The following is a 25,373-nucleotide window of genomic DNA, read 5'->3' on the forward strand; positions in this document are numbered from 1 at the left end:
AGTGGGCAGTTCTCTTGTGCTCCTGCATTCCAGACGTTTGCAATTATTTTCTGGTGATGAACTTTACATCACACAGGCCCTCAGAGAATGCAATGGAATACACAGATGTTAAACCATATTGGTACACAAGATACCTGATCTATGTGTCTGGTGCAAAGCAAATGAAAAAAAGCTGTTTTTTTCCAGGTAGAAGTGAAATGGTTGCTTGGCCTGTTGGAGGCGTGAGATAACAGGTTGACCATATTTAGGACATCTGGAGAACAGGGGAGGTGGCTTCCAGGGAGACAGGATGAGAGATACAGATAAAGAAAAGAAGGAGAGAAGAAAGATGGCCTCCTGTCTATAGCATCAAGGCCAAGGAATGATGAGGCACACACAGGGTGAGATAGCTGGAGAGAGGATGTACCCTGCGGTTAAGCCTTTACAATAAGCAGACAGAGGCTGAGGGACGTGCACATTCACACAACACGTACTGAACCTTTTGCATTCCTGCAGGGTGCAGCAGAAGCTGTCTGCAGCCAGCATCCTCTGCATGGTAGCATGACCTATTTCAAAACAATACTTCACCAGCCGGTGATGGTTAAGAATCCCTCCCACCCTTTCTTCCTTGATTTATCTCTCGCATTCTTATTCTGCAACTCACAGCATCCCTGCACGTCCCTGTCTCTCATTGTAACTTTTCCTTCCAGTTGTTATCTCTCTCTGTGTTTTTCCCTTTTCCTACTCTTTTCCTCTGCCCCCTGTGACTCACAGAGATGTTGAGTATTCAGAGGAGTGTGAGGGACAGGATGTGAGAAAAAAAAAAGGACCGATGCGGTGGAAAGGAAGAGAAAAGAAGAATATGAGAAGAGATGGTGGAAGAAACTATAACAAGCAAGTACACAGGAAACATAGAAAAAAATTAGGATGTGGTAGATGGCGAACATGACAGCTGCCCAAGTGTAAGGAAGTAATGTTGCAGTTGGCAACCAAGCTACACAAAGTGTCAACACAGAAGCAGGTAGGTGTTCAAGAGGGAGAGCAACAATGTGCCTCCACCTCTTCCAAGATGGCGTCTTTTTTCAACATAGCACAAGATACTTCTTGGCTAAGGTGGAGCCACATAGTCCATCTGCATTAACAGTCTATGGTTTCATTAAATATTAACACAGATAAATGCCTACAGCACATATTATAGATAGAAACCACTATGGACAGGATGAGTGAGTGGTGGTCAATGACAATGCTATATCTTATTGTGATTGCCACAATAAGACTATAGCATTTGGCTTATTGTGGCAGAGACTACAGCTGGCTATAGCCTTCACAAACAGGTTCTTGTTTAGAATCCCTGTGATCACCAGAGGGCCCCTAACAGCATAACTGTGTGCCTGATAAATCAAGCCATTTATTACAGACAGCAGTGTCTCTATCCTCAGAAAGGTCACTTCACTTTAATGACCTGTCAAAATGACGCCACAACATGACAAGGTTTACTTAAATCTGAACTAATGTGAAACAATGGACTGACACTGACAGGCTACAAACTAACTGGAAAAATAATTATCTGGGCATTCTGGGTCTTTTTCTTCAGAAAAGAGAACTTAAATGAAAACCCTTGGGCGTCAGTTCTGACTGTAATAACAAATGGTCAAAATGACGACCCAAGAAAAATGTTGCTTACAGCCCCAAGGAGAACAGAACCACACATCTGTCTCAAAACAGAGAGAGATAAAACAATGGTGCTTTTATGCTTCAAGTCAAATGTATTGCTTAACACATACTTTGTCTCAACATTCTAATACAATGCTGTCTGAAGGCTTCTTATGATGAAGTACACTTTATTTATAACTATGAACTGTGGCTATCATTGAAACAGTTGGTAGCACAATCTGAAAATCTTCTGTAGGCCAGAAGTCTTTTACCAAAGTCAGTGTGAAGGTTTGGCAGCCTATGAATACCGAGCCTTCAAATCTTCAAAAAGTGTTAAACCCTCCAGGGGAACGCTCTGCAGGCCTAACCATCTCTTTTAACAATTCCCACTTTGTAGTCTTGGCCTTGGCAAACCACATACTTCCAAAGATGCAGCCTATGCAGCCCCTGATTTTGAGAGCTACAGATAAACCACTAATCCTGCACTGCAAGGATGACCCGTGACCACTGAGCTGTCTCCATGACAACTCTTTCTGCTGATGCAGACTTTGAGATTTAGTTGAAACGCATTGAAAGATGCAAGTCAGTGGACCTCGAGTTTCAGTTTTTTTTGTCCAGTTTCTACAGTTGCTCTGACAAGAGTGACTGAATGGTGCAGATAATCCAGGCTCATACAGCAGGCATGCCTACACATAATAGGTGTGTGAGAAACAGAAGCTTTATTTCAAGTTCAATGCTACAAACAAACCCTGGGGGTTGTCATGTTACTGTACTTCTCACACATGTCAGCATTTCAGAGGAATGTAGGGTACATTATTTTCATTTCATAATCATTTTGATGAATGTTTAGGCAGCTCATGACAAGAAAGTTAATTATAATGTGAGCCATGCTGTCATCTAACCTCCAACTAACTGTAGCCACTACTACCCCCCACCCCTTCTAAAACTAAACCTATGCCCTTGGTAGAGCTCTCCTCATTAAAGCCCCATCAGCAAGTCACATCATTACCTGTTTACTCCTCTCTCTCCTCCCTCTCTTCTGCTCTATCTGTTAGCCAGCCAGCTGCCACACACTCCAGAGGATATTCCAATTAGAAACAACATACAGAGAGACGCAAATGTGCACTGGTGGATATTCCAATTAAACACACCACACCAGACAAACACAGTCAAATACACACACAGTCGCTGGTGGACATTCTAATTAGCCAAGCAACCATGGCATGGGTGCTGTTCAGCCCATCCAGGATGACAAGGCACTTCAGCACGTCTGAGAACATGAAAACATGCACGCACACACTTACATATACAGCCTAATAAAGCACACAATTACTTCTGCATGCACACATGAATGCACCCTAAAGGTGCCACGACACACATCTGCACCCATATATGGTCACAAACAGAACAACATAAACAAGGTCACAGGCAACATAAGTGGTTACACTGTCACACTGAAGCATTTGTGTTCTCATTAGGATCTGACTGTAGTACTACTATCAACTGCATGAATGTGGTGAATTAAAAAGGTCAATGTCAATCAATATCTATTCCAAATTCCATCTATTCTCTTTGGCTGCTTGTAGGGAAGGAGTGAGCAGAGGAAAAACACTATGAAACATGCAGCAAGAGAATGATTTTCTGATGTGTGATTAGACAGGATCACTTGGATGTCAGCTTTTTGCCATGCGACAGAGGCAGACACCTGCGTTGAAAGGAAAACAGACCGACGACGTGGGGAAAAGGAGAAATGAAAATTGCATGCCTGACACTCTAAAATAGGGAGAGATTATAAGAGTCGACTCGTTTTTATTGAAGGAGAGGAAGGAGAGACGTGAGCCTTCAAGTGGACACGAAGGTGTACGGTTTGTATGCAGCAGAGGATGACACGGTGGGACAGAAAAATGACAATGAATGTGTTGATGCCTATCTCAGGGACACACACGCACACAAGGAAGGTGGTTTTTACATATATGTTGGTTTGATAGTTTAATTTGCAGCGCTACATATTGCAAATATAGAGTATATGAAGTTTTTTTGTTTCTTTTTTGGGTAATTAATAATTGTATATCAGCGCTGTGAGCTCTTTTACTTAAAGTTCAAGTTGACAGTACACTTGAGTCCTCTTTGAATTCCCAGGGCATAAATGGAAACCATAAAGCAGTGGATTCATTGATCTCTTTAAAATAGTTTTTTCTATAATTATCTGGATTAAGGGAGCACGTTTTCAGTGTCAGAGTAATTAACATTATTTTCACCCAGCTGCTAAGTACAGCCTGATAACATCAGCTGAGATCTAATCTAGCTCCTTACAGGTTTGAGAATAACTCGGGAACTCCGGATTGACATCGATCATCCTCACTGAAAGCACAGGGTAGACAACAACTAGAGGCTACAAACAGATGATATGTTAGTGTCTCATTCAAACCTGACTGAACTCATTTGGCACCTGACAAACTCTTCCCCAAGTAGCCCAGCGGTCGCTGTCTTGACAGTGATTGTGATAACTTCCTGGAGGACCAAGGCGCCAACTTCTACCCAAGAGTGGATCCTCAACAAAGTGTGTAAATGTAGGAAAAATAAATGTTCTAGCCTTTCTAAAACGGGTGGCACAGCAACACGTTTCCTGGTTCAAATCTGGTTGGAGGTTTTCTGTGTGGAGTTTTGTATGTTGTCTCTCTGTGCTTGCATGAGTTTTCTCCAGATACTCAGGCTTCCTCCCACAGGTCCCATGATAATACAGGACAAAGCGGGTTTAAAAAATGGATGGATAGTTTTCTTATATCAGAATCCTTTTACTTTAGGTCACAAATTTATCAATTAAACCCCATGCTTGAGACCAGTCAAATCAATAGTTTTTCACAGCAGTGTCTGTTTACCCATCTACATTTACTTTACACAAAGCTCTGCTTGTTTAACACTGTGATGTACAAACTGGGGCATGTGCAATCAATGACCTGTCATGAATCTCAATGAGCCTATGAAGTGTTTTATTGTTAAAAACTGAATATTTGCTCTATCAAGAAATGGAATCAATAAACCACTGCTGCTTTAGCTCTAGTAAACACGGTGGTCGAGCATGTGTATTGTCTTATGAATCAGATTAGCAAGATTTGTGTTTGTGTGTCCGCACCTCTGTTTCTGAACTGATAGGACTGCCTGCCATGCTGCCAAACAATCACACACCTCTCGCATGGTTACATCACATGATTAAGGTGTCAAAAAATTAACCACAGGTGGGAGAGATTAGCTCTACAGTACAAGCCTGTAAAAGCCCGGACCATGGCTTGGATCCAGTAAATCAGCTAGACAGAAAATCCTCTTGTACTCACGAGGGATTGTCAGGAGATTTTAGAATCGAAGCCAGCAACATAGCTGCAAATGCAGAACATCTATTCTGCTGAAAAAACCAAGAGATCTCTAAAAAAGTTTGCAGGGAAGAACTGAAAACATTTTTTAACCAAGGCAATGTATGCAAATGTATGACTCAGAAAAATAGGATTTCTTAATGAAGGCACAAAAAAACACATAATCTCTTTCTGTCTGCCAGTGAGTTGTTACCTTATTAAAACATTTTACACAAATACACTCAGAATCATTGCAGCCAAGTCTATGGAGGCAAATAACACACAACAGTTCTCTGGAGACTGTGATGTGCCGAGGAAGAATTGCTTTAAATCACGACCAGGTCAAATAAGGGGTAAGCTAAAAGACAGACAAGCAGACACTCACATCAGCACCTCATCCTCTTACAGATGATGGGGCTTAAGTGTTGTACTGACATCAACTATATATACTCAGTGCACTAAAAAAAATAAAAACACGTAGTGAGCTTCACACAAAGTGCACTCACCCTTTCTGCTGACTGTGACGTTCCAAAGAAGATGGGGATGAATGCCAGCCAGATGATGCAGGTGGTGTACATGGTAAATCCGATGGGCTTGGCCTCGTTGAAGGTTTCAGGCACACCTCGCGTCTTGATGGCGTAGACCGTGCAGGTCACCATCAGAAGGATGGAGTAACCCAGGGAGCAGATGAGGGACAAGTCTGAGATGTCGCACTTCAGGACTCCACGTGCTGACAGGGGATCTTGGGTCCGCTGCTCGCCGTAGTCCACCACGGTGTGGGGAGGGTCCACGGCGAACCAGACGAAGACACCCAGGAGCTGAACTGAGATCAGGGAGAAGGTGATGACGAGCTGGGAGGCGGGAGAGATGAACCTGCAAGGAAGTAATATGAGGATGTAAAGATTTTGTCATTAAAGCTGTTTGTCTCCTGCTTGTGGTAGTGAGAGTAATACTGTTTATAGCTCAACCAATGGGATAAGAGCCAAGCTAACCATTTTTTTTACACTAGCTTAAACTCTATACTCAAAACAAGTGTTGTTGTAATGTGGTTGCTAATGTGAATTTCCACTGTTGTGGTTTTTTTCTTGTTGGAGCGCAATAAACTGGCTGAGAGCAGATGTTTCTGTTGAGCAATAGACTATATTTGAAGAAAAACAACACTGCTCTGCCTCCACCCATTGTAAAACAAAGTGAAGACAAAATATCTCGTTCATGGGTGCCACCATCGTGGAACCAGAGTCTGCCCTGTAGGGGTTGAGAAGTGAAGCCACATCATTGCTGTTTCAAACAACCACCCACTTTGCATTGCACACACCTCTCCCTCAAATTTTTGTGTGTTTCTTACTGATATGGCACAATGTAAACATCTGCATGGAAACCTAATTACCCTCTTTAAAGCTAAAAAAAAACCTGATTTTCATGGTTTCTCACACCCAACAGCACAAATATATGCGATTCCTCTCAATGCAGCCATACACAAACAAACAGTAAGAGGGGCATCAAGAAAGACGGTAATGATAAGTTCTGAAACAAGAGAGGCAGTGAGGAGACGCTGCAGTAAAACATAGCACAGAAAACAGAAAACTGATGATCATGTGAGAAAAAAAAGAGGGACGCACAACATCAAATCAACAACCCACTCCCTCCAAGCTCTCAGGCTCAAAAGATGTCTGAGAACCTGGAGGCAGGACACACACTGGAACCTGAAAACAGCCTCTAAATCTTGTCTGTGAAAAAGTCTTTTGCAGGGTGATGATGAAAACTCCAGCTGACCATTACCGCAGTTAAATCCTGTATTAACATTTTAGCCACCTAGTTGGTGCTTTCTCCCAGAGTCACTCGCACTGAGTGCAAACAGCACAATAGGTTAGAGTGAGTTCATGCCTCTCATAAATAATGTATGAAAAATAAATGATGAGTAATGATTGCAAGTGGCTTAATAAGGAGGAAGTGGAGGTTAAGTCTTTGTGTATGACACACCTGAGTGCATAGAAAAAAGCCAGAGCAACATTTAGTGCCAGCGCAGCCATTAAAATCTACATTTCTTTAACACAAAGGGCAGAAGGTGCATAATGACAGACAGCTGTGTGTGTTTTTTTTTTTTACCTGGGTGCTGTTACAGACTTCTTCCCTTGTTCAAAGATGCGGTGTATCCTGTTGGTCTTGGTGAGCAGGGCAGCGTAGCTGAAACACATCCCCAGGCCTAAGAAAATCCTCCTCAACGAGCACACGCCCACATCTGGCGTCGCAATCATCAGGAAGGTAATGGCGTAGCACAGGAATATTCCTGTTAGCAGCACGTAGCTCATCTCACGACCTGACGCTCGAACAATGGGCGTGTCGTTGTACCGGACAAACGTGACGATGACGAAGGAAGTGGCGATGATGCCCAGCATGGAAATGAAGACAGGGACGACGGCCCAGGGGGAGTGCCACTCCAGCTTGATGATGGGAATAGGGACGCAGCCGGTGCGGTTGGAGTCAGGTCGCATCTCGTACGGACACAGCTCACAGGTAAACTCTGAGGCCTACGGGAGAGAATTTGAACATAGACATTTGGTAACTCGTGTGACAATCCAAACCACTGACTGTGGCAGCGGCCTCATATTTTAGAAGAAAATCTTTCTTCAAAAAAAAGTCACATCTAACATTAGAACAACTGCCGCTGGAAAGGAGGGCAACATTTGTACACCTGCTCAGCAGTCACGTACTTGTTTTTGTCAAGCTTCTATACAATTTTCCATTCTGAAAAAAATCTCAAATCTACACTTATGTGCTGGCAGATTATTGATTTTACAGCAAACATGTGTTTCTGCAGAATGAGTATTGACTGCCTGCTCTGATGAGCATCAACTCCCGCTGTTATGACTGATATTTTCTTTTTCCTTCTATTGCTTCCTGAGTGAGGGAACTCTTTGCACATGGACTCGTCGCTTAAGGATTTTTCTAACTTAATAAGAAGGATGATGGGCTGCCAAATTGTCCCTGACGATGATATAATTAACATGGGGGGATGTATCTTTATAATGTGCGATCAGACCCTTTCCCTCACCTCGAATTACGTACTTCCATTTGCTTTAATAGCATCTGTGGGGTTCTTCCTGCATATATAAATTTCAAATGGGCCACCTAAGTGGCTCGGTCTTTTTGATTGCCTGAAATGATTTGAGGGAAAGAAATACAGATTTGAACTGTGGAGCAAGTAGATAACAGCTGTGTGGAGCAGGTGCATGGAGACACTAACATGTTAGCAACAACTAACATGTTAGTGTTGGGCCGCCCCTCATTTGCATAAAGTTGAGGTCATCATTATCCAGTTTTGTTCTAGAAATTTACTGCTCTGAAATTTGAAAGAGTTTTAAATCAGATGCAGGACATCCTTAATCAAGTGTCACCATTAATTGAATATGTTTAGTGCACTAATTGAAAAAAAATAAAATGTTAAGGCCATTATGAGTACACTTAACCACTGCATGTTTTTACATACTACTATGGCAGGTTACCCTGGATAGCTGTTTGGAAAGTAAGTTCAAACAAACTAAAATGACAATACAGTGCAATGGAAGTGCAATCCATTTAATTGTTTTGAGAAATAAGATATTTTCCATTTCAGACCTGATGGTGATATCCCTCACAGCGCTCACAGTGCCAGCAGCATGGCACACCCTTCACTACTTTCTTCCTTTCACCAGCGCGGCACGGGATGCTGCATACAGAGGCCGGCAGAGATGGGTCACCCGTCCTCCAACGCATGGCATCCACCTGAGGAGAGGAGAGGAGAGGAGAGGAGAGGAGAGGAGAGGAGAGGAGAGGAGAGGAGAGGAGAGGAGAGGAGAGGAGAGGAGAGGAGAGGAGAGGAGAGGAGAGGAGAGGAGAGGAGAGGAGAGGAGGAGAAAAGTAATTATTTGTGTATTCAAACAGCAAAATAAAAGTTTGCCTCCTAGGATGGGACATAATACACCACAAAGATTGTCAGCCATCTGCTGAAGTTGACATTATCATGTGTTAACAGTCCTGTACCACTCACTTTTCTCTGTACCTGCAGTAAGTATGTCTTCAGGGTATCTTGGTGAGCAATTAGCGCAAGCGGATCCTCTGATCATTTTCCTGAGTGCTGCCAGGCACAAAACTAACACTAGCTAGTCTGGAAGCCGGCAATCAGACCATAATCAGATCTGGCACAAATAGGCCATCTGTATTTCCTTGTGTGTGGGTGTGTGTGTGTGTTGTTTGTTTGTGCTTGTGTCATGCTGGCGTTACAGTGAATCCCTGAGCTGTTCCTTATGTGTGACTTTCTGTGTTTGTGTGTGCTAATTTGAAGCTATGTGTGTTTGTAATGAAGTCTGTCATTATGTCGGGTCCCTGAGGTTCAACCATTGCCCAGGGTGATGAATAAAATGGAGCATTACTGTTTTAAACAGCAACTGAGTACCAGGCCAACAAAAACTAGTTGAGGGAGAAAAAACTCGTCAGGGATGGAGACAGTGGACTTGATTTGATCACTGACACACAAACTGAAAGACACAGACACTAACAAAACCATAAAATATGGACCCGAACACACCACAGTGGACGTCTTGTGCATTAATTACCAAAGTGAAACAATAAATATTTTAACTTTTCTTTCTACCGGAAATTTCCACCTGCTGCAGTCACAGCACCCCCCCACGCCTTCACACCCAGCCGGATTGTTAAACTAATTAAATACATCTGTTAATCTGTCAACTGTCAAAGTGTCCAATCATGTGTGTCTCAAATGTGTGTTGTCCTTTGTGTTGCTGCAGTTGTTTTCTCTCTCTCACAGTCAGCCAAGCCGTCCATCAGCCAGAAAGCATTTTGTGTCTATTAGTCTTCTCATCTGTCAACCGGCCTTTCTAATGAAGTCCTGGGTGGATTTATAACTCTGAGCACTTCAGCATGCTCCAGGAGTTTGTGTGCATGCATGTGTGTGAGCAGGGAAACTAGGACGAGGCTTCTGCATCATATACATTGTGTATTATAAATATAAATATCTCACAAGCTTCAATAAACCACTCAAATCAAAAATATATTTCGGATTACTGTGAAGGCATTTTTTTCATTATTACACAGAAGTCACTGACGGTCATAAAAAAGATGGATGAACCAGAACAAAAATGTTAATCAAAGAAATACGTATATGATTATTTTTCTATGTGCTCATATGCAATGCGTGTGTGTTGGAAAATCTCACTTTGAGGTGTAGTTTATTGGTCCAGGAGCCGATGACTTTGTACTCAGTTGATCTGTTGGTGATCTGGTACTGGAAGATGTCGTATCTTCCAGGAGCGTCGCCGTTCTCGTTGAAAACTACTGGTGTACCAGCACTTCCTGCAACAAGTCAAAACAAAAGCGTCGACCTTCACATTTAATGGATTGCTGTTACGTTTCGGTTTTGCTGCATCTCAGTTTATTACAGGAATGAGCAGAACTTCTGAGAAGTAAAAATCAAAAATCAAAGTGAAATGGGATTTGGTTGAAACATTTTTGATTACGGTAAATATGTGAAAATGCATCCTCTAGCTGCATTTCCTCAACACAAACAAAGAGTGTAAAGGTTAGAGGTTCTGGCTATGCTAACATGGTATCAAGAAATTTATTAAAAATATTATAAGATGGCTTTTTGTTGGGCCAAATGGTGGTGAACTGGTGACTTTCCGATGTCATAGCACCCTGGTCTACACTCTTGTACCTGCATGCAGCTGTGTGTGTGTGGTGTTACTGAATATGTACACTCATGTATGCCCCTTTAAGATCTAGTCTTCTAGGCACAACACAAACTTTTTATCCTCCTCTCTCTCTCTTTGTCTCTCAACCATTCTTTAATGTGGTGATACAATCAAATTTCCGACATATCATACAAGAAATCCAGTGACCAAGTAAATGTGCAGAAAGCACTGCATAATGGAAATTTCACATGAGCACAATATGCCATGGATATAGAGGGATGATAGGGAATTATAGTATAAAAACAGTTAGAAGCAAACGTGTGAATCATGAGAGAGGAAAAAAGGTAGCACTCACAATAAAAACAGAAATACATTTAAACAAGTGGGGAAGGAGGAAGAAACAGGGAGGAGAGAACAAAATTCTCTACGAACAGAAATAATGAGGGGTCCACACATAATGGGTAAAAGACAGAGAATAAGCAGGAATTGGCCTTCATTGAGAGAGTGTAAGGAAGATGAATGGGAGGAGAGAGAATCGATAAGGAGACAAAAGTAAACGTCTCAACTTCTCATTGATGCCACAAATTAGGAATAAGGTCCACATTTCAGTAAGAGTTATCTAACTGTACTATTATGCCTCCAACTTTGACTTTCTTTCACAAAGGTAAACACAGACAGGCACTCAATGATGTGCACATCACTGAACTGGTGAATCCAGCGTCGTCCATTCTCTGGACCTCGCCAGCATACAGTGCCATAATAACCCCGATGACATGATGTTGACTCTAAAATTAATCCTAATCCTAAACAAGCATCCTTTGAAAGTGCAATAAAGACCAAATCCTGGCTTAAAGTTCAGTGATGTGGCTGGATCCTTATCCCTCCAGCCTCCTAATGTCAGCCTTTTGTTACCCTTTGCACTAGCTGGTATGCAGCCTAATATAAAGGAATAGGCAAAAAAAGCAGCATATTTAGCTAACAGCAGCACCTTAGCAACCAGCCCTGGAAACCTGAGTACACAGGCTTATATCAACTATTCGATGGGCCAGACTACAACCAACGCCCAAAGCAGGAGGTTAATGTCACTCAAATGAAAATATCATGTTTTTTTCTTGTAATTTTCCTTTCACACCAATCAAGCCTCTTAAAAACAATGCAGGAATGCAGTCACTAAAGCTGTGTTTCAAAGTGGAGACATGCTGGCGGGTACTTTACATTATGAGGAGCAGAAACTATTTCCTCTGGAAGCTGTGGTTACCTTGAGTAGAAAATGATTATACAATCTCATAGCTTTGTGCCATCTGTTGGCAATTTGTAAGTAAGGTAGATAAAGACACTTTTAAAAGCAACACAAATGACTACAAACACATGTACAATATTCTTGACAGGAGCTGGCATTAAAAAGCCAGTATGTTGGAAAAACAGGCAGCTGACAACCCCTCATCATCCTGATTAATGTTTTCATTTGAGAGATGCATGGCCAGGCTGTGTGGGGGTTTGTTTTGTTTATTCAACATATTTCCAGTGGAAAAATTAAAAACAATTATACCTTTTAGAGTATATGTGGGACAAAGGCATGTGATTTTTTTAGGAGGAAAATGACCAAATTTACACCATTTCTCAAAAGCAGAAGCTGTAAAAACAGACTTGTTTTAATTTACTTTAAAGAATCCTGCGACCAAAAACAACAAAAAATGAGCTGTTTGTTTTAACCAGATCCGCTCCTGGAGCCCACTGTGGGAGGCTTCCGCCATCTTGGCAGAACTTTTCAAATCTGCCACGCCACATTGTACATTCCATTTTCTTAGCCATAGCCATAGCATAACAAAATATGAGAGTTTGTGCAGATGAGTCAGTGATTGCTATGGGCGACCCCATGAAAGGTTCCTCCATCGTTATTCCTTCAGCCTTTTTGCATGCATACATGGAAAGCCTAGGGCAGGGGAGATGGTGTCAACAGGGTTGAATCTACTAGATGACGCAAAGACACAACTGTGACTGTGTTCATGCAGTGGCGGTGACAGCTTGTACACAACTTTCTGCTTTTGCTCGCCTGACCTTGAAAAATATATGACTCACCCGTCACCCTGGCAACACACCTCCACCTCATCCTGTAGTGATATCTATCATGTTCTGCTACTTAAACGAAGATGCACCACTGCAAAAAAATATTACCTGAAGCAGGAAGTACAAAGATGCAGGTTAGCATAACTACATTATTTGAGTTAGCGACTCAGATTGAGCTACAGAGGAATAGCTACATCTCTGTGTGTGGGTATATGTGTGTGCACTTGTAAACATTTTCATTGACTTATTTCAACTCCCTGGTTCATCTCCTAGCAGCTGCAGCAGCACAGTCTCTACAGAAGTGTTACTCTGGCAAGATACAACCTCCCCTCCTGCCAGAGGCATCGCTCTGCAGCTACAAAAATCACACAACTTTTCCTCGGGTCATGACCTTTTCACTTCAATAATGTAAAAGAATATCTGATAATGAATGGAAGATTTCACGCATTGTGAATTCAGGTTTATCTTCTGAAATGAAGTTGCAGAGGGAGACTAAGGCAGACAGAGGAGGGAATCAGTTATAAAGGTGCAGGAGAAGAGATGACGAATTGATTTGCAATAAAAAAAATACATAAAAAAAGCAAGGGGGGGGGGGTATTGCCTCAAACCTTTACAAATATGATGAGTAAAACAAAGACATTAATGACAGAGGAAAATATAAGCAGGTCTGTGGGAACGCTTTAAATGTAAGCATTAAGAGACAGTAGAATGAGGGTGAAAACTGAACCCCAGAAAACTCCAAATGAAAGAATGCAAGAGGTAGAAAGAATGTGTGAGAATCTCAATTAGCGTTAAAACCTCCCTGGCTGACAAGGACAGGAGAAGGCAGATGGAAGTTGAGGGGCTAAGCGATCTCTGCCTGCTAGAGAAAATGGGCAGAAAGAAAGAAATGACGTGAGAGACGAACAAGCAGACGGGCTGTTAGAAAAGCCCACAGCTTTGCCTGGTTCACTTTGGAAACACTAGAGGATAAATAGCAAGTCTTCATACCAAAGACTAAATGTTTATGATGCAGAGAAAAATAAAAAAAACTACACTGCAGCATGCATTAATAAAACATGGGTCTGTGTGTGTGTGTGTTTTCTGAGTTTTTGCCAACAGGCTCCCATCTGTGTGCCGTGAATCGATGGCACTAATAGGAGAGAACGACACAGCGAGCAGACAGTGAACGAAGCACAAAAAGAGAATATGAAATGACAGAAGCGAAGTGATAATGAAGCCTGAATTCATCCTGGAGACAAAAACAATACTAAACCCTTTTCACAGTGGTCACCAGCGGAGGAGGCACCTGAATATAAGCAACAGGTTAACTCAGATTCTACTATTTGTGAATTTTCTCACATACAGTATTTTGCTGTATTTTCTGAACCGCTTTGCTGTAAAACTATCCTCGTGGCCAAGCCCCCATCCTTCCACAACAGCTGTTTCCCTTTACCCTCCTGTTCAAAGCATATTTTTGCCCCTCTTTGCTTCATCCTGCTGCTCTTCGGTTCAAAAACTACACATTTTCACCCTCTTTTCCCTCCTCCTCCACTCTATGTCATCTCTCTGGTTATCACTCTTTGCCTCGTCTGAGCAGAAACAACAGACAGGAAGATTTGAGAGAAACAGCAGATAAAAGAACAAGAAAAAGATACAGCAGGGGACAGAAATGCTTTTAACAATTAACACAAGGTGGACATAATGCTCAAATATACACCTTTACCTGTGGGTGACACTATTTCTAAAGTTCATACAGGTATTCATAGCATACAAGTCCTCGGGTCTCAAAGACAGCCAAGATTTGATTCTAAAAATAAGAGCCAGTGATGTCCAGTAATTACAAAAAACTAATTTAAGGGGCTAATATTTGTGTCGTGATCTTTATTCCCCGTAGTGTGTGAGAAAATGGGAAAAAGAGAGAGACGAGAAAATGCGATAAAAACACGGGCAGAGGGCCATATTAAGTTGATCAAAAGAGACAAAAGAGCCTGAACTGAAGGTAGAAATACAATTTAGGGGGAATGAAAGCCAGGGGAGAGGAGAAATAAACAAAACAAGAAACAAAGAGCTGCATTACCAAAGTTGGCAGACAAAAAGAGAGGAGCAGGAGCGGCACAGATAATAGATTATGAGGCTGTTTGGGAGCATGTGCACCCTCATTACTGCTGGATGGCCTTTGGACAGGCATGCACACACGTACATTATTATAGCAAAAACATACATATTCCTACAGTATTCATGGTCTCTCCATCACTCCTTAGCTCTTCTCACGTTCCCGACCACGTCCATCCATCACAACATGCAGGCGCAGCGCAGCATTAAAGTAAAAAAGACGCACATGCATCAGCCCATCAGCGAGCTGATTAGGTGTGCTTGTGTTTTCCTGCCTGCTGCTGACAAAATTGTATTATATCTGGTTAAATCTAATCTCCATCACCAGCGCATTCCTGACAAAAAAATATGTAAAAAAAAAACCAGAAGATGTGAGCTTCACTGCTGTTGGATATGCAACAACAGTTTATTATTCCTGTCTCTCATTTTCTCAAACTCATTTCAATTCCTATTCTGTTTATGTGGCAACATGTCTACCTGTCTGCTGTGTTCACTTTCTGTCTGATTGCTTTTATATCTACCTATTCTTATTCAATTTTTCTTATCTGAAATTATATTCAGCAAATGATCCCCTCTGCAAAAAAAACCCAAACTAGCTTATTTCAGTGACAATGTGTAACACTGAGGAGACGAGAGTCTACACTATATGGAATATATATGACTCAAGCTGTCAGTCTATGTGTCAGGTCGTGTGCACACTCCTCACCATTTCATTAAAGCCTGTCCCACCACAGCTGCCTAATATATATATACAAAGCTTCTTATGGAATGTGCAGGTAAGATGTCACTACCTGGACAGGACAGGAATGTATGTATGTAATCTCCTTACTACTGGCTGCATGGGGGCAGCAGGTGGTCAGTAGCAGACAATGTGTGAGTCTGTTGTGTTTATGACAGCATGAAATACTGTAGAATATCAGCCCATCCTCACCAGAAAAATGTAGAAAGTTCTTGAAAACAGAGCACATGTATGCATTTCTATGGCTGCATATTTGTGTGTTTATGCGGGACACAACACACAAGCAGTTGCCTGCCTCGCCTGCTGGCCTCTGATTATGGCATAACTTAAAGCAGCAGTTTGCTCTCTTGCAAAGAGTTAATGCATAAAGATGTCTTCTAGGTCTAGTTACTTTTAACCAGATGACTTCCAGGCTTCATGCTAAGCTAAGCTAACTGCTTTTAACACAGGTACTTAATTGTCGTCTGCATTTCCCAACAGAGAAGACAGATGCCAGAACATAAGGAGCCGAGGTAGCTGTAAGTTATATAATAGGTTAGCATGCTCGTAGTTCCATTTTCAGCACACTAGCACATATAGCGCTACAGTCATCATGTTCAATATTATGTTCAGAGCTACTGTAGGCAGCTACACTTTGGACCAATATCCAAAAGATCACCATTTCCAGCTACTCTGGATTGGATGAAGTTTGAATATGAAACCAAAACACTGTTCGTCTTTCCATCCTCTCTGTCTCGTGGTTGCCCTGACCCAGGAGAGCTGTCTGTGTTTTTAGACTTTCTCCCTCTCATTTCCTTTAATGTCACCCTGCATATAACATCAAATTCATCCTCATCATGCTTCTCTTGCTCGTCGAGGTCACCAAGCCAAAATTTAAGTTTGATGTATCCCAGTCAGCACATTGTCTCTGTGTCTCTGTCGTCCCTGTTGAAGGTCATTTTACTCTTCAACCATTACATTTTTTTTGCTCTCACTGCACCCAGTGCTTCTCTTCATTTTTCTTTCCTCACTGAATGGACACACCGCAGATGACTCTTTCTTCTCTGGCTGTTTTCTCCAATCTAAAGCTGTTATTGGCCAGAATAGTTCATCTTTCTTTTATCTCTCTCACCCCACACACATTTTTCTCATTGTTCTAAGCCAGTTTCTTAGCCAACAAACTTTCACGTTCTTTCAGCCAGACGTCCATCTGTGCCCTGTGGTCTCTTTCCACTTGCCTACCTCCCTTGTCTCTTCTCCATATGCTTTTTCTCTCCATCCAAGGTCATTATGTCCAGATAGACTCCCTCTAACCCTCTGTCTCCTTTGCTCCCTTTTCCCCTTGCCATGATCATTAATATCTGGTCAAGTTCATCATCTCTGGGTGAGTTTCTGCTCCAGTACTATCCAGCTCCCTCGTTCTCTCTGAGGTCAATATAAAAAAGTGAGCTCCATCCCTCCCATCTGGCCGGCTCCTTCCTCACATCACCACAGGGCAGTTCAGCCAGGTATACGGTTCATCTTCTCAAAGTCAAGCCCTTCTAATTAGTGCAAGTTGGTTCCCATGTGACTGTCCATCTTGTCTCTCGGCAGGAGATACAGCCTGGCAGTGATAAGAGCTGAATGGAAAACACACACACAAAACACTGACTGACAAAACAGGCAGCACTTTCTGCTATCTCTGACTTTATTTCCTCACAGAAGGTGGCTCACAACTGACTTTGGTTCTGATATTAACAACTAAATTTCAATCTAGAAATGGAGACCAAGTAAACAGCTTAATGCTACATGAGTCCATCCATCCGTGTTCTGAACCCGCTTTGTCCTGTAGTACAGGGTTAGCTATCTACGTGAGAGGCGGCGTACACCCAGTCCATCACAGGGCAATGTCCACAGACAAACAACCATTCACACTCACACCTACAGGCAATTTACCAATCACCAAGTAATCTAACAAGCACATCTTTAGATTGTGGGAGGAAGCTGGATCACCCGAATGAAAACCCACACAGGCACAGGGAGAACGTGCAAACTCCACAAAAAAGGTCCCAGATTCTAAGCTAGCTTAGTTGTCCCATCAGTCTGCCTGACTGACCTGAGAGCTGCTGGAAATGTAGATTTATTCAAATGTAAACTCAAAACCCACCTTTTAAGCTGGGCTTTGCATAAGAACGCCAGTTGTTTTTATTTAACTTTTTGGCTTTTACTTATTGTATTTTTTATATTATCATATCCTGCCAATGTTCTGCACTGCAGTTCTGTCCACTAAAGTATTTACAAAGTACTGTGCTAAAAATGTGTCCGCTTGCCTACTGTCAGGATGAATACTGTTCAGATGCTGCACTGTAAACCTTTAGGAAAACATGCACAAACTGCAGTGATCAGTTGATGAGTCTTTGGGGAGCAATGAAAAGAACACAGGAGCCACTGAGCAGAGTAAAACGTTAGCAAGGTCGTTATTTGAAAAGGTTTCTGTGAAGAACTTACATCTGACAAAGCCAGTAGAAGTTAGTCTGTGTGTGATGTTTGGTTCTATTTAACATGTTTTTGCATATTTATCTTATTTTTCCTGAAAAAAGTTTTTTGGGTTTTGAATTTTGGGTCAAGAGCACTCTGGTGTCTTTGCAGGGTGGGTGGTAATCAGGCATCCCTGATTCAACAGACAGTATCACATTCTGTCATTGTTTCATTTCACATTTTTTGATTGCTGATTGTTGCCCATCGCAGCATGACACTGCAGTCTGTTGACTAAATATTGCTCCCTCTGCAGTGATAAAAGCGAGAACAGAAGCTACCGCCTTTGCTATTTTGCAACAAAAAAATGCTTTATTTAAGTGTTGGTTCCATTTTTCTTAACAACATTGCTATGTGTGTGGGTGTGCATTAGCCTGTGTTTGTCTGCATGTTTTTATATGAATGAGTGTGTATGTGTGTGTGTGTTTGCCTGGACAAGCCAATAAACTTGCAGACAAATAAAAGCACGGTGTGTGGTTGCTGCTCCAGGCTGGGTTTCCTTATTGTCCGTCTTATTTGCTCTGCAATGCACCAACCTCTGTAGTGTGCATGTGCCAGTGCAGTGATGTGTGAGGTAATTCTACTGAGTGATTTCAGGTATTTTGTATATTTGTTGCTCACAAATATGAGTCATTTCAAAATAATCTGTTAAAGCCGAGTAAAGTAATCTACAACCACCTTATAGCTGGGTAAATGCCCCTCAAAGAACTGCTCAAAAACACAGATGATCTTTTTGTTTTTTTTGTTCGCCTCTGTTCTCTGTCACTCTTACCTGTTATTAAGTTAACTTGACTTGGTTTAGATTCAACAAGAGAAGAATCACTGCCCTAACAACTCGAAACTACCCCCTCTTCCTCACTCTGTCTTGTTCCCTCATGCAGTGACTGAAAAGGTGAATTGGTATGGATCCACAGGGAACACAGAGAAAGAGAATCCATGCTCCAGCAACTTTGACTTATTGAGAGAGAGAGAGAGATTGAGAGAGAGATGAAGCTCAAGCTACCCTCTTCCCTTTGCCCATTCTTTAGTGTTATCAATGTCATGTTGACCCTAAACACATCAAGCAAACAACCTAACTACTGTTAAGTACCAAAAGACACTAAAAAGATCTTGCTGCAGGTGTCTTCTGTCTTGCTTTGGTTGTGGAACATCTCGCTTGTATTGATAACCTAAGAAATACATTTTTCCCTGTGATCAGGTGCAATAAGAACATCCTGACAAACATGTTATTGCCCCCTTCTTTTGTGGCATACTAATTACCTAAATCAAAAGGAAAATAAAACACCTTTATTGGCCACAATTTTGGCATTTGTGAGGGGAATATATACATAAAAAGCTACACCCATACCTGCCAGTACTTCCTCACATGGACAGAGCTACCTGTAGTTTGGCCCCAAGCACACCTGACATGATGGATTTAGTACATTTATGATCTTGACAATAATGTCACACTCAAGCATGGAAAGTAGAAGGGAAAGGGAAACATACACATGGAATGTACCAGTACTTATTTATGTTGAACTTTATACATCGTTGTACTAGAGACTGACACTAGGGGTGGGAATTTTTCACGTAAGTCATGATGCATCTGGAAACAATTAAGCAACATATATTTTTTCCTTCACTCAGTTATCACTAATGTGATAAATAAAAATGTAAATATGTCCTAGCTTATTCAGACAAAACAAAATGTTTTCACTGTACCAAAATAGGACTGAATTTTATAGAAAAAAAATTAATTCTTTGTTTTCTAAAATGTAATTCACATACACAAAAAAAACATTCAGGAGAGAGTGGGACATCGGTGTTATTAAAGACCTTTGCAGCAGTGTTAGGATCAAGCTGCAGCCTTCGGGGCTCAAACTGGAAGCCCATGTGGAAGTGTCAAAACTGGTAGTTCATGCCGCAACTGATGGGGGCTGGCTCCCGAAGCGAGTCATTTCCCATTGACTCCCATGTTAAAATGGCAGATTTCACAGCAGAAATGAACACGTTTACAGCCTGGTACAAAAAACCCTTCTGGTCTCAAATCTCATCTGTATGGGGGGTGATTTTTTTTTTTACAACTCAATTGTTTTAATTATATTCGGACTTAAAATTACACATATTTATTACCTTTGAGTGACAGGTGGTTGCCATATCACAGAGCGAGTTTCCTGCTTCTGCCTCCCACGGAGCCTCAAAACGGCTCTTCAGAAACAAACGGGTGACGTCACGGAAGCTCTGTCCATAGTTTTTACTGTCAATGGTTAGGACAAATGGGTTAGGACAACCCCTGCTCAGCCATGATTGGTTGTGTCCATCCCAGTAAAGTATCTGTGTGACCTTGTGCTGCACATTACATTTTTGCCTTTTTGTTCCATGTAATTCACGTTATTTTAAATTTAGATTACCGATACTTTAACATTTAATAATGGATTCAGAATTGTCCACGGCTGGATTGCGATGCATCGAAGAATTCCACCACTAACTGACACTGCAGGGCCGTGCAGCAACTGCACTCTAGCTGATGCTCTTTTCCAGAACATACTGAGGATGGCATGCCTTCGACATTAAATATTACTTTAGCTCTATCTAATCTAGCTTTTTACTCTCCATGCTGGCTGGGTCACTCCCTGCTCGTTCTGTGTAGGGCAGCTTCCAGTGAGTGAGAGGAGCTCAGTGATTCATCTGGGGATAAAGTTGGTGACCTTGTGGTTATGGGATGATTTCTCTCCCCTCCAGGGCAGAAATAACTGAGAATCACAGCTGAGCACAAACCTGCTGTCGCGGTATGAAAGAGCAATCAGTGCCTGTCTGCGAATTGCTTTTGTGACACTTCTAGCAATGACAGACACAGATAACAAACACCGACACATATTCTGCACTCCAAACGTTCATGCAATTCTAATCTCAGCTCTAAATCAGTTCCTGTAATCCTCCCGTTTTCTGTTTCTCCTGCTTTCTAACTCATCACACATTATGTATTCCACACGATACCGGACACAGGAACACAGGAAATGAAAAGACAAGAAAAAAAAGGCAAAAACAACAGGTACCGGCACATCAGGGAGGGAAGATTAATAAGAAAATATTCAAATGAGATGTCTGAGACTACTCTGGAAATAAGCAAATGTTTTTCACCCACTTAAAAATTTGTCAACAGTTGAGGAAGTCTTGCTGAGAGAAAGAGAGAGAGGAGAGGGGAAATGAATGACTGAGCACTGCAGATGCAAAACTATAAGAAGATAATATGTGTAGAAAAAAAGCAAGCTCATTTAAAGGTGAAAAGCAACCTGACATGTTTTATGGGAAGGATTATACAAATTAGCAGAGAAGCTGGGTTATGCATTGTTAAACTACAAGCTGACTTTGTCAGTCGGGCTGGATGAACACAGCCAGAATACTGTACAGCATTCAGGAAGACACTTATTTAAAGAACTTTAAACCTCAAACGATGAATCCCCTCTTACACAGAAACATACGCCTGTTGTAAACACTACCACACATACTGTAGCACAAAACGTCAAAAAACTGCACAGTAACACAGGAACTCTAGCACTGCTCCACTTCCCACAAGCTTTATCACCAAGACAAAGCTGGGCTGTGTGACAGCAGAGGAATTTTACTAAACTTGGAAATCCCAAAAGAAAAGTGAACTAACAAACAAAAAAAAGAGAAAACCACTTATTTTGATGTTTTCTTTTTACCCGGGAGAACGTTTCCTTTCCGCTCATGATGATCTGTCTACAGCAACAACGATAAGCGCTTATCAGAATCAGCAAATACTTTACAATGCAGGTGGACAGATGGAAAATATGTAAAAACAACTAAAAAGTTTCAATAGCTGCCATCTGAGCAAAGCTTGTTAGTTTGTTCTGGTCTAATCTAGTTATTAAGTTCAATTTACTTTGATTTGGTGTCTTTTCATACACATTTGACTTCTTTAGCAATGGGTACCATTACAGAATTGCATTTAATGGTCTGAATAATCACCAGAATTGATCAACATGGCTCTCGAATAAAGTATGATTAGGCAGGGTTTAAAATGCATTACAGTTGTATTATGCTGGTGTGAAAGCATACATTTGGATTTGGAGTGATGCTGTTAACTTAGAATACTTACTAGGATGAGACTCAAAAGGAAGGATATTATAGATATATTCATAGTCCCTACTTCCAGCCCATCTGCAAAACTAAACCACTGGGTAAAAACATAACAGCTCAAGCTGTAAAGGGGACTCGACCTCAGACTCCTGAGTGAGAGTCCACTGTGATATTTTTCCCTTGTCAAAAACGTAACCATAGGTTGTATCTGGCAGACATATTATCAACCAAATAATCTATTTCTGGGATGCTCTGTGATCACATCCTGCTAAAGGTCTGTTCTGATGTATAGGAAACCTTTAAATTATGTGTTTTGAGTCTTTCCTGGCCTGAACAGAGATTCTTCTATGTGAAGATGTCACTGTTGCTGTGTGCCTTTCTGAGTATCCATGAACATTTGCATGCGTCAATGAGTCAACCTTTGAACTCATTTGTGTCCAAACTCAACCACAATATTGTCTATGATATGCAAAGCTTTTGTAGTCAGAGGTAATTAGTACCTTTTGATCTATGGAGAAAAACAGTTTGCTGGAAACCTCTGAGGAAAACTCACCATTGAAGTTGACCGAGCGAATGTGGCTGAGCAGCTCTTTGCCATCGATGTTGTTGGCCATACGTGGGCAGAGGCCTGGGTATCCATAGCAGAGCTCGCGGTGCATGCGGTGCAGAGCATGGGCCATGGCGTACACCGCGTCCATCACAAACTGAACCTTCCCTTCCTGCTCGTAACTGGAATCACGGCCAATTTTCTCTAAACCTAAAAAAAAAGAGGAGGAAGATGAAGCAGTCAAAACAGAAAGAGTCACAACGAAGGGAAGAAACCCCATTCAGCATTTGCAAACACAACGTACAGTTCAGCAATGACAGACAGAATAATGAGAGACCTTATAAGGGACAAGAAACAAAAAAAAAGAAAAAGTGTGCTTAGACGGAGAAAAACTTTAAATGAGCAAAGATAGAGAAAAAGAGAGATGAAAACTTTGTTCGAGGCAGGTTGACCAGCAGACAGGCAGCGGGGCACTCAGCCTGACAGTGACAAATAACTCCTCTCAGTCCATTCTCGCCCTGGTAGCAAAGTTACAGAAGAAAGAACAACACGTTCCTTCTTTACATCTTCTGAACAACTGATAATGGCATTTCTGTGTATGTGGGAGAGGTAGGAGAGGACAAAAGACACTTCATTCTCAGGTCACACGGGCATGTTTGGTTAATTTGGTTATATTCTAGCTGTTTTTATGCTATATACAACATATATTCTATGTTTGTGGTGTTTTTGTCTTTAAGCTTATCTTATTACAGCAGCCTAATTAATCACTGCGGGGTAATGTTTAGGTTCATCAAGTGGTGATGAATATTTGCATTTTTCGAACACACAACACTCGTCTTCCTCTGACACATATAGTATATGGCTCACACTCACGCTCAGTTGTACACACACACAATTGTAATTTATTGAGAGAGTTTTGTGCAATGACTCATTAGCATAATGAGCTAATAAAAATAAAACCTCCTTGATGCATTAAGATTGAAACCAGTAATTGAGTGTAACATTCATTTTCTCTGTTTTTCATCAAAAAGTTCAAAGAGTGGAACCACAGCGTAGGTCTTAACATGCTTAGTTATTACTTTCCTTTCTTCCTGTAACTAAACCCTTCGTTTTTCAGATATTGTTTGCTCCTTCCTTATCTCTCACATTCCTGCTTTCTCTCTTCACTATATTCACCCGTTTCCTAAAAGTAGCAGTCACCTTCAGGCAACACAAACTGGCCTTGTTGAATTAGCAAGAGCAGAGGCGCCTCGAATCAATACGAGCGTCCATGAGGAATTAATGGAATCCTGAGAATGAAATCTAATCTGCAGTTACAGAAGGCTGTCAGGTGTTTTCTCTTCATTTTTTGGTGATAATGGTGATATGTGGTGATTAAGAGGTAAGAGGCTGTTTTGTTTCCAGGCCATGTAGGCAAACTCTGCCGAGGTACTGTGATGTGTAAGACTGTGGAGCTTGCAGCCAAACTGAACCAGTGTCGTCGCAACATATCAGGCAACACATTATGTTTTAGACAGCACAGGACATGACAGCCAAGTAGTTTTGTTTCCAGAACCTCCCAAAGAACAATCAAAAAGGGAACACAGCAGGACAAAATCAAAGCAAACAGTGAAACCACATCAGAAAACAAGCGTTTCTTGAGTTGTTAGCACACTTTGCTAGCTGTGTCCTTCAGGATAGTCTGTCAAATAACATGGAAATCAATCCAATCTGATTTAAAAAAGTCAGCAAACATACGTTCTTTTCTCTGTGATTTAAGTGTGTAAGACAAGAAGAAGAAGTAAGAAGAAAGGTGAACAAATGCTATTGTAAACAAAATTCAGTTTATTTCTTTCATGAAACATGGCTTATATATACAGTCTTCTATGATCCAGACCGAAGCGATCCTTTTTGGCACAGGAGATCGGTGATGAATTAGTGTGGTCTGACCTTCTTCTCTGCTGATAGGCCAATAAAGAGTAAACTGCAGTGGCTGAGCAAGTTATGGGGCGGAGATCATTAGAATATTAGAAAACGCTGTACGGCGTCATGAGTGAAAATGGCGTTTTCTGCAGCGTACGACGTAAAAAACGCTGTTTAAAGTATGGCGGAAATGTGATGTGAATGGCTTGCCATGAGCTGTCCACTCAGACACCACCCTGCTTCAGCTCTACCTTTTTGCCCTTCTTTTAATTAGCCAGGTGGTGGAGTCACAGCCAAGATGGCGACAGCTGGAGCCAACACTCTAAGCTTCCAAAGTCTGCTTGCGCAACCTCTTTCATTCTTCAGGGCAAACCTTCCCAGCCTGTCCACTTCAGACATGTAGCTATTCATTCTGTGACTGCAGTCAGCTGCTTTCAGGCAACACAATATTGATTTTGTGAGCACGTAGAACACACTGTAGGGTGATGATCCAAAAGATTTGGGGGGTAAAAAAAAAATGGGGGAAAACTGCTTAAGGCAACAGACTGCACGGAGGGTCAGAACCTTTTGGAGTCATTTCTTGGCAGCTGGCATGAAAAAAACAACTTGTTGCTCAACAGAGCAGGTCGACATGCTGTTATGTGTATCACTGCCTTTAATTTGACATTTCATTAGAAAACCAGCAGTACAAATGACAGTAACCTTTACTTATGCACAAAAGCATGCACCTTTTGGCCAACAACCTACTCAACATTCATTATTACACACATTCACACCTC

The 25,373-nt window shown here is 41.6% G+C and overlaps 1 protein-coding gene across 1 annotated transcript in view; it reads right to left on the reverse strand.

The window, feature by feature from the left end:
- Window positions 1-25,373, reverse strand: part of grm8a (glutamate receptor, metabotropic 8a) — a 111,079-nt gene that overhangs the window by 15,530 nt on the left and 70,176 nt on the right. Inside the window, exons 5-9 of the mRNA XM_028400866.1 lie at window positions 22,699-22,902; window positions 10,192-10,328; window positions 8,595-8,741; window positions 7,086-7,507; window positions 5,486-5,852 (exon numbers count right to left, since the gene is read on the reverse strand). Of these exons, the coding sequence (XP_028256667.1) occupies window positions 5,486-5,852; window positions 7,086-7,507; window positions 8,595-8,741; window positions 10,192-10,328; window positions 22,699-22,902 (1,277 nt within the window). The remainder of the gene's footprint in view (window positions 1-5,485; window positions 5,853-7,085; window positions 7,508-8,594; window positions 8,742-10,191; window positions 10,329-22,698; window positions 22,903-25,373) is intronic.

Source organism: Parambassis ranga, chromosome 2 (genome assembly GCF_900634625.1).
Source record: "Parambassis ranga chromosome 2, fParRan2.1, whole genome shotgun sequence".
NCBI classification, from domain to species: domain Eukaryota; kingdom Metazoa; phylum Chordata; class Actinopteri; family Ambassidae; genus Parambassis; species Parambassis ranga.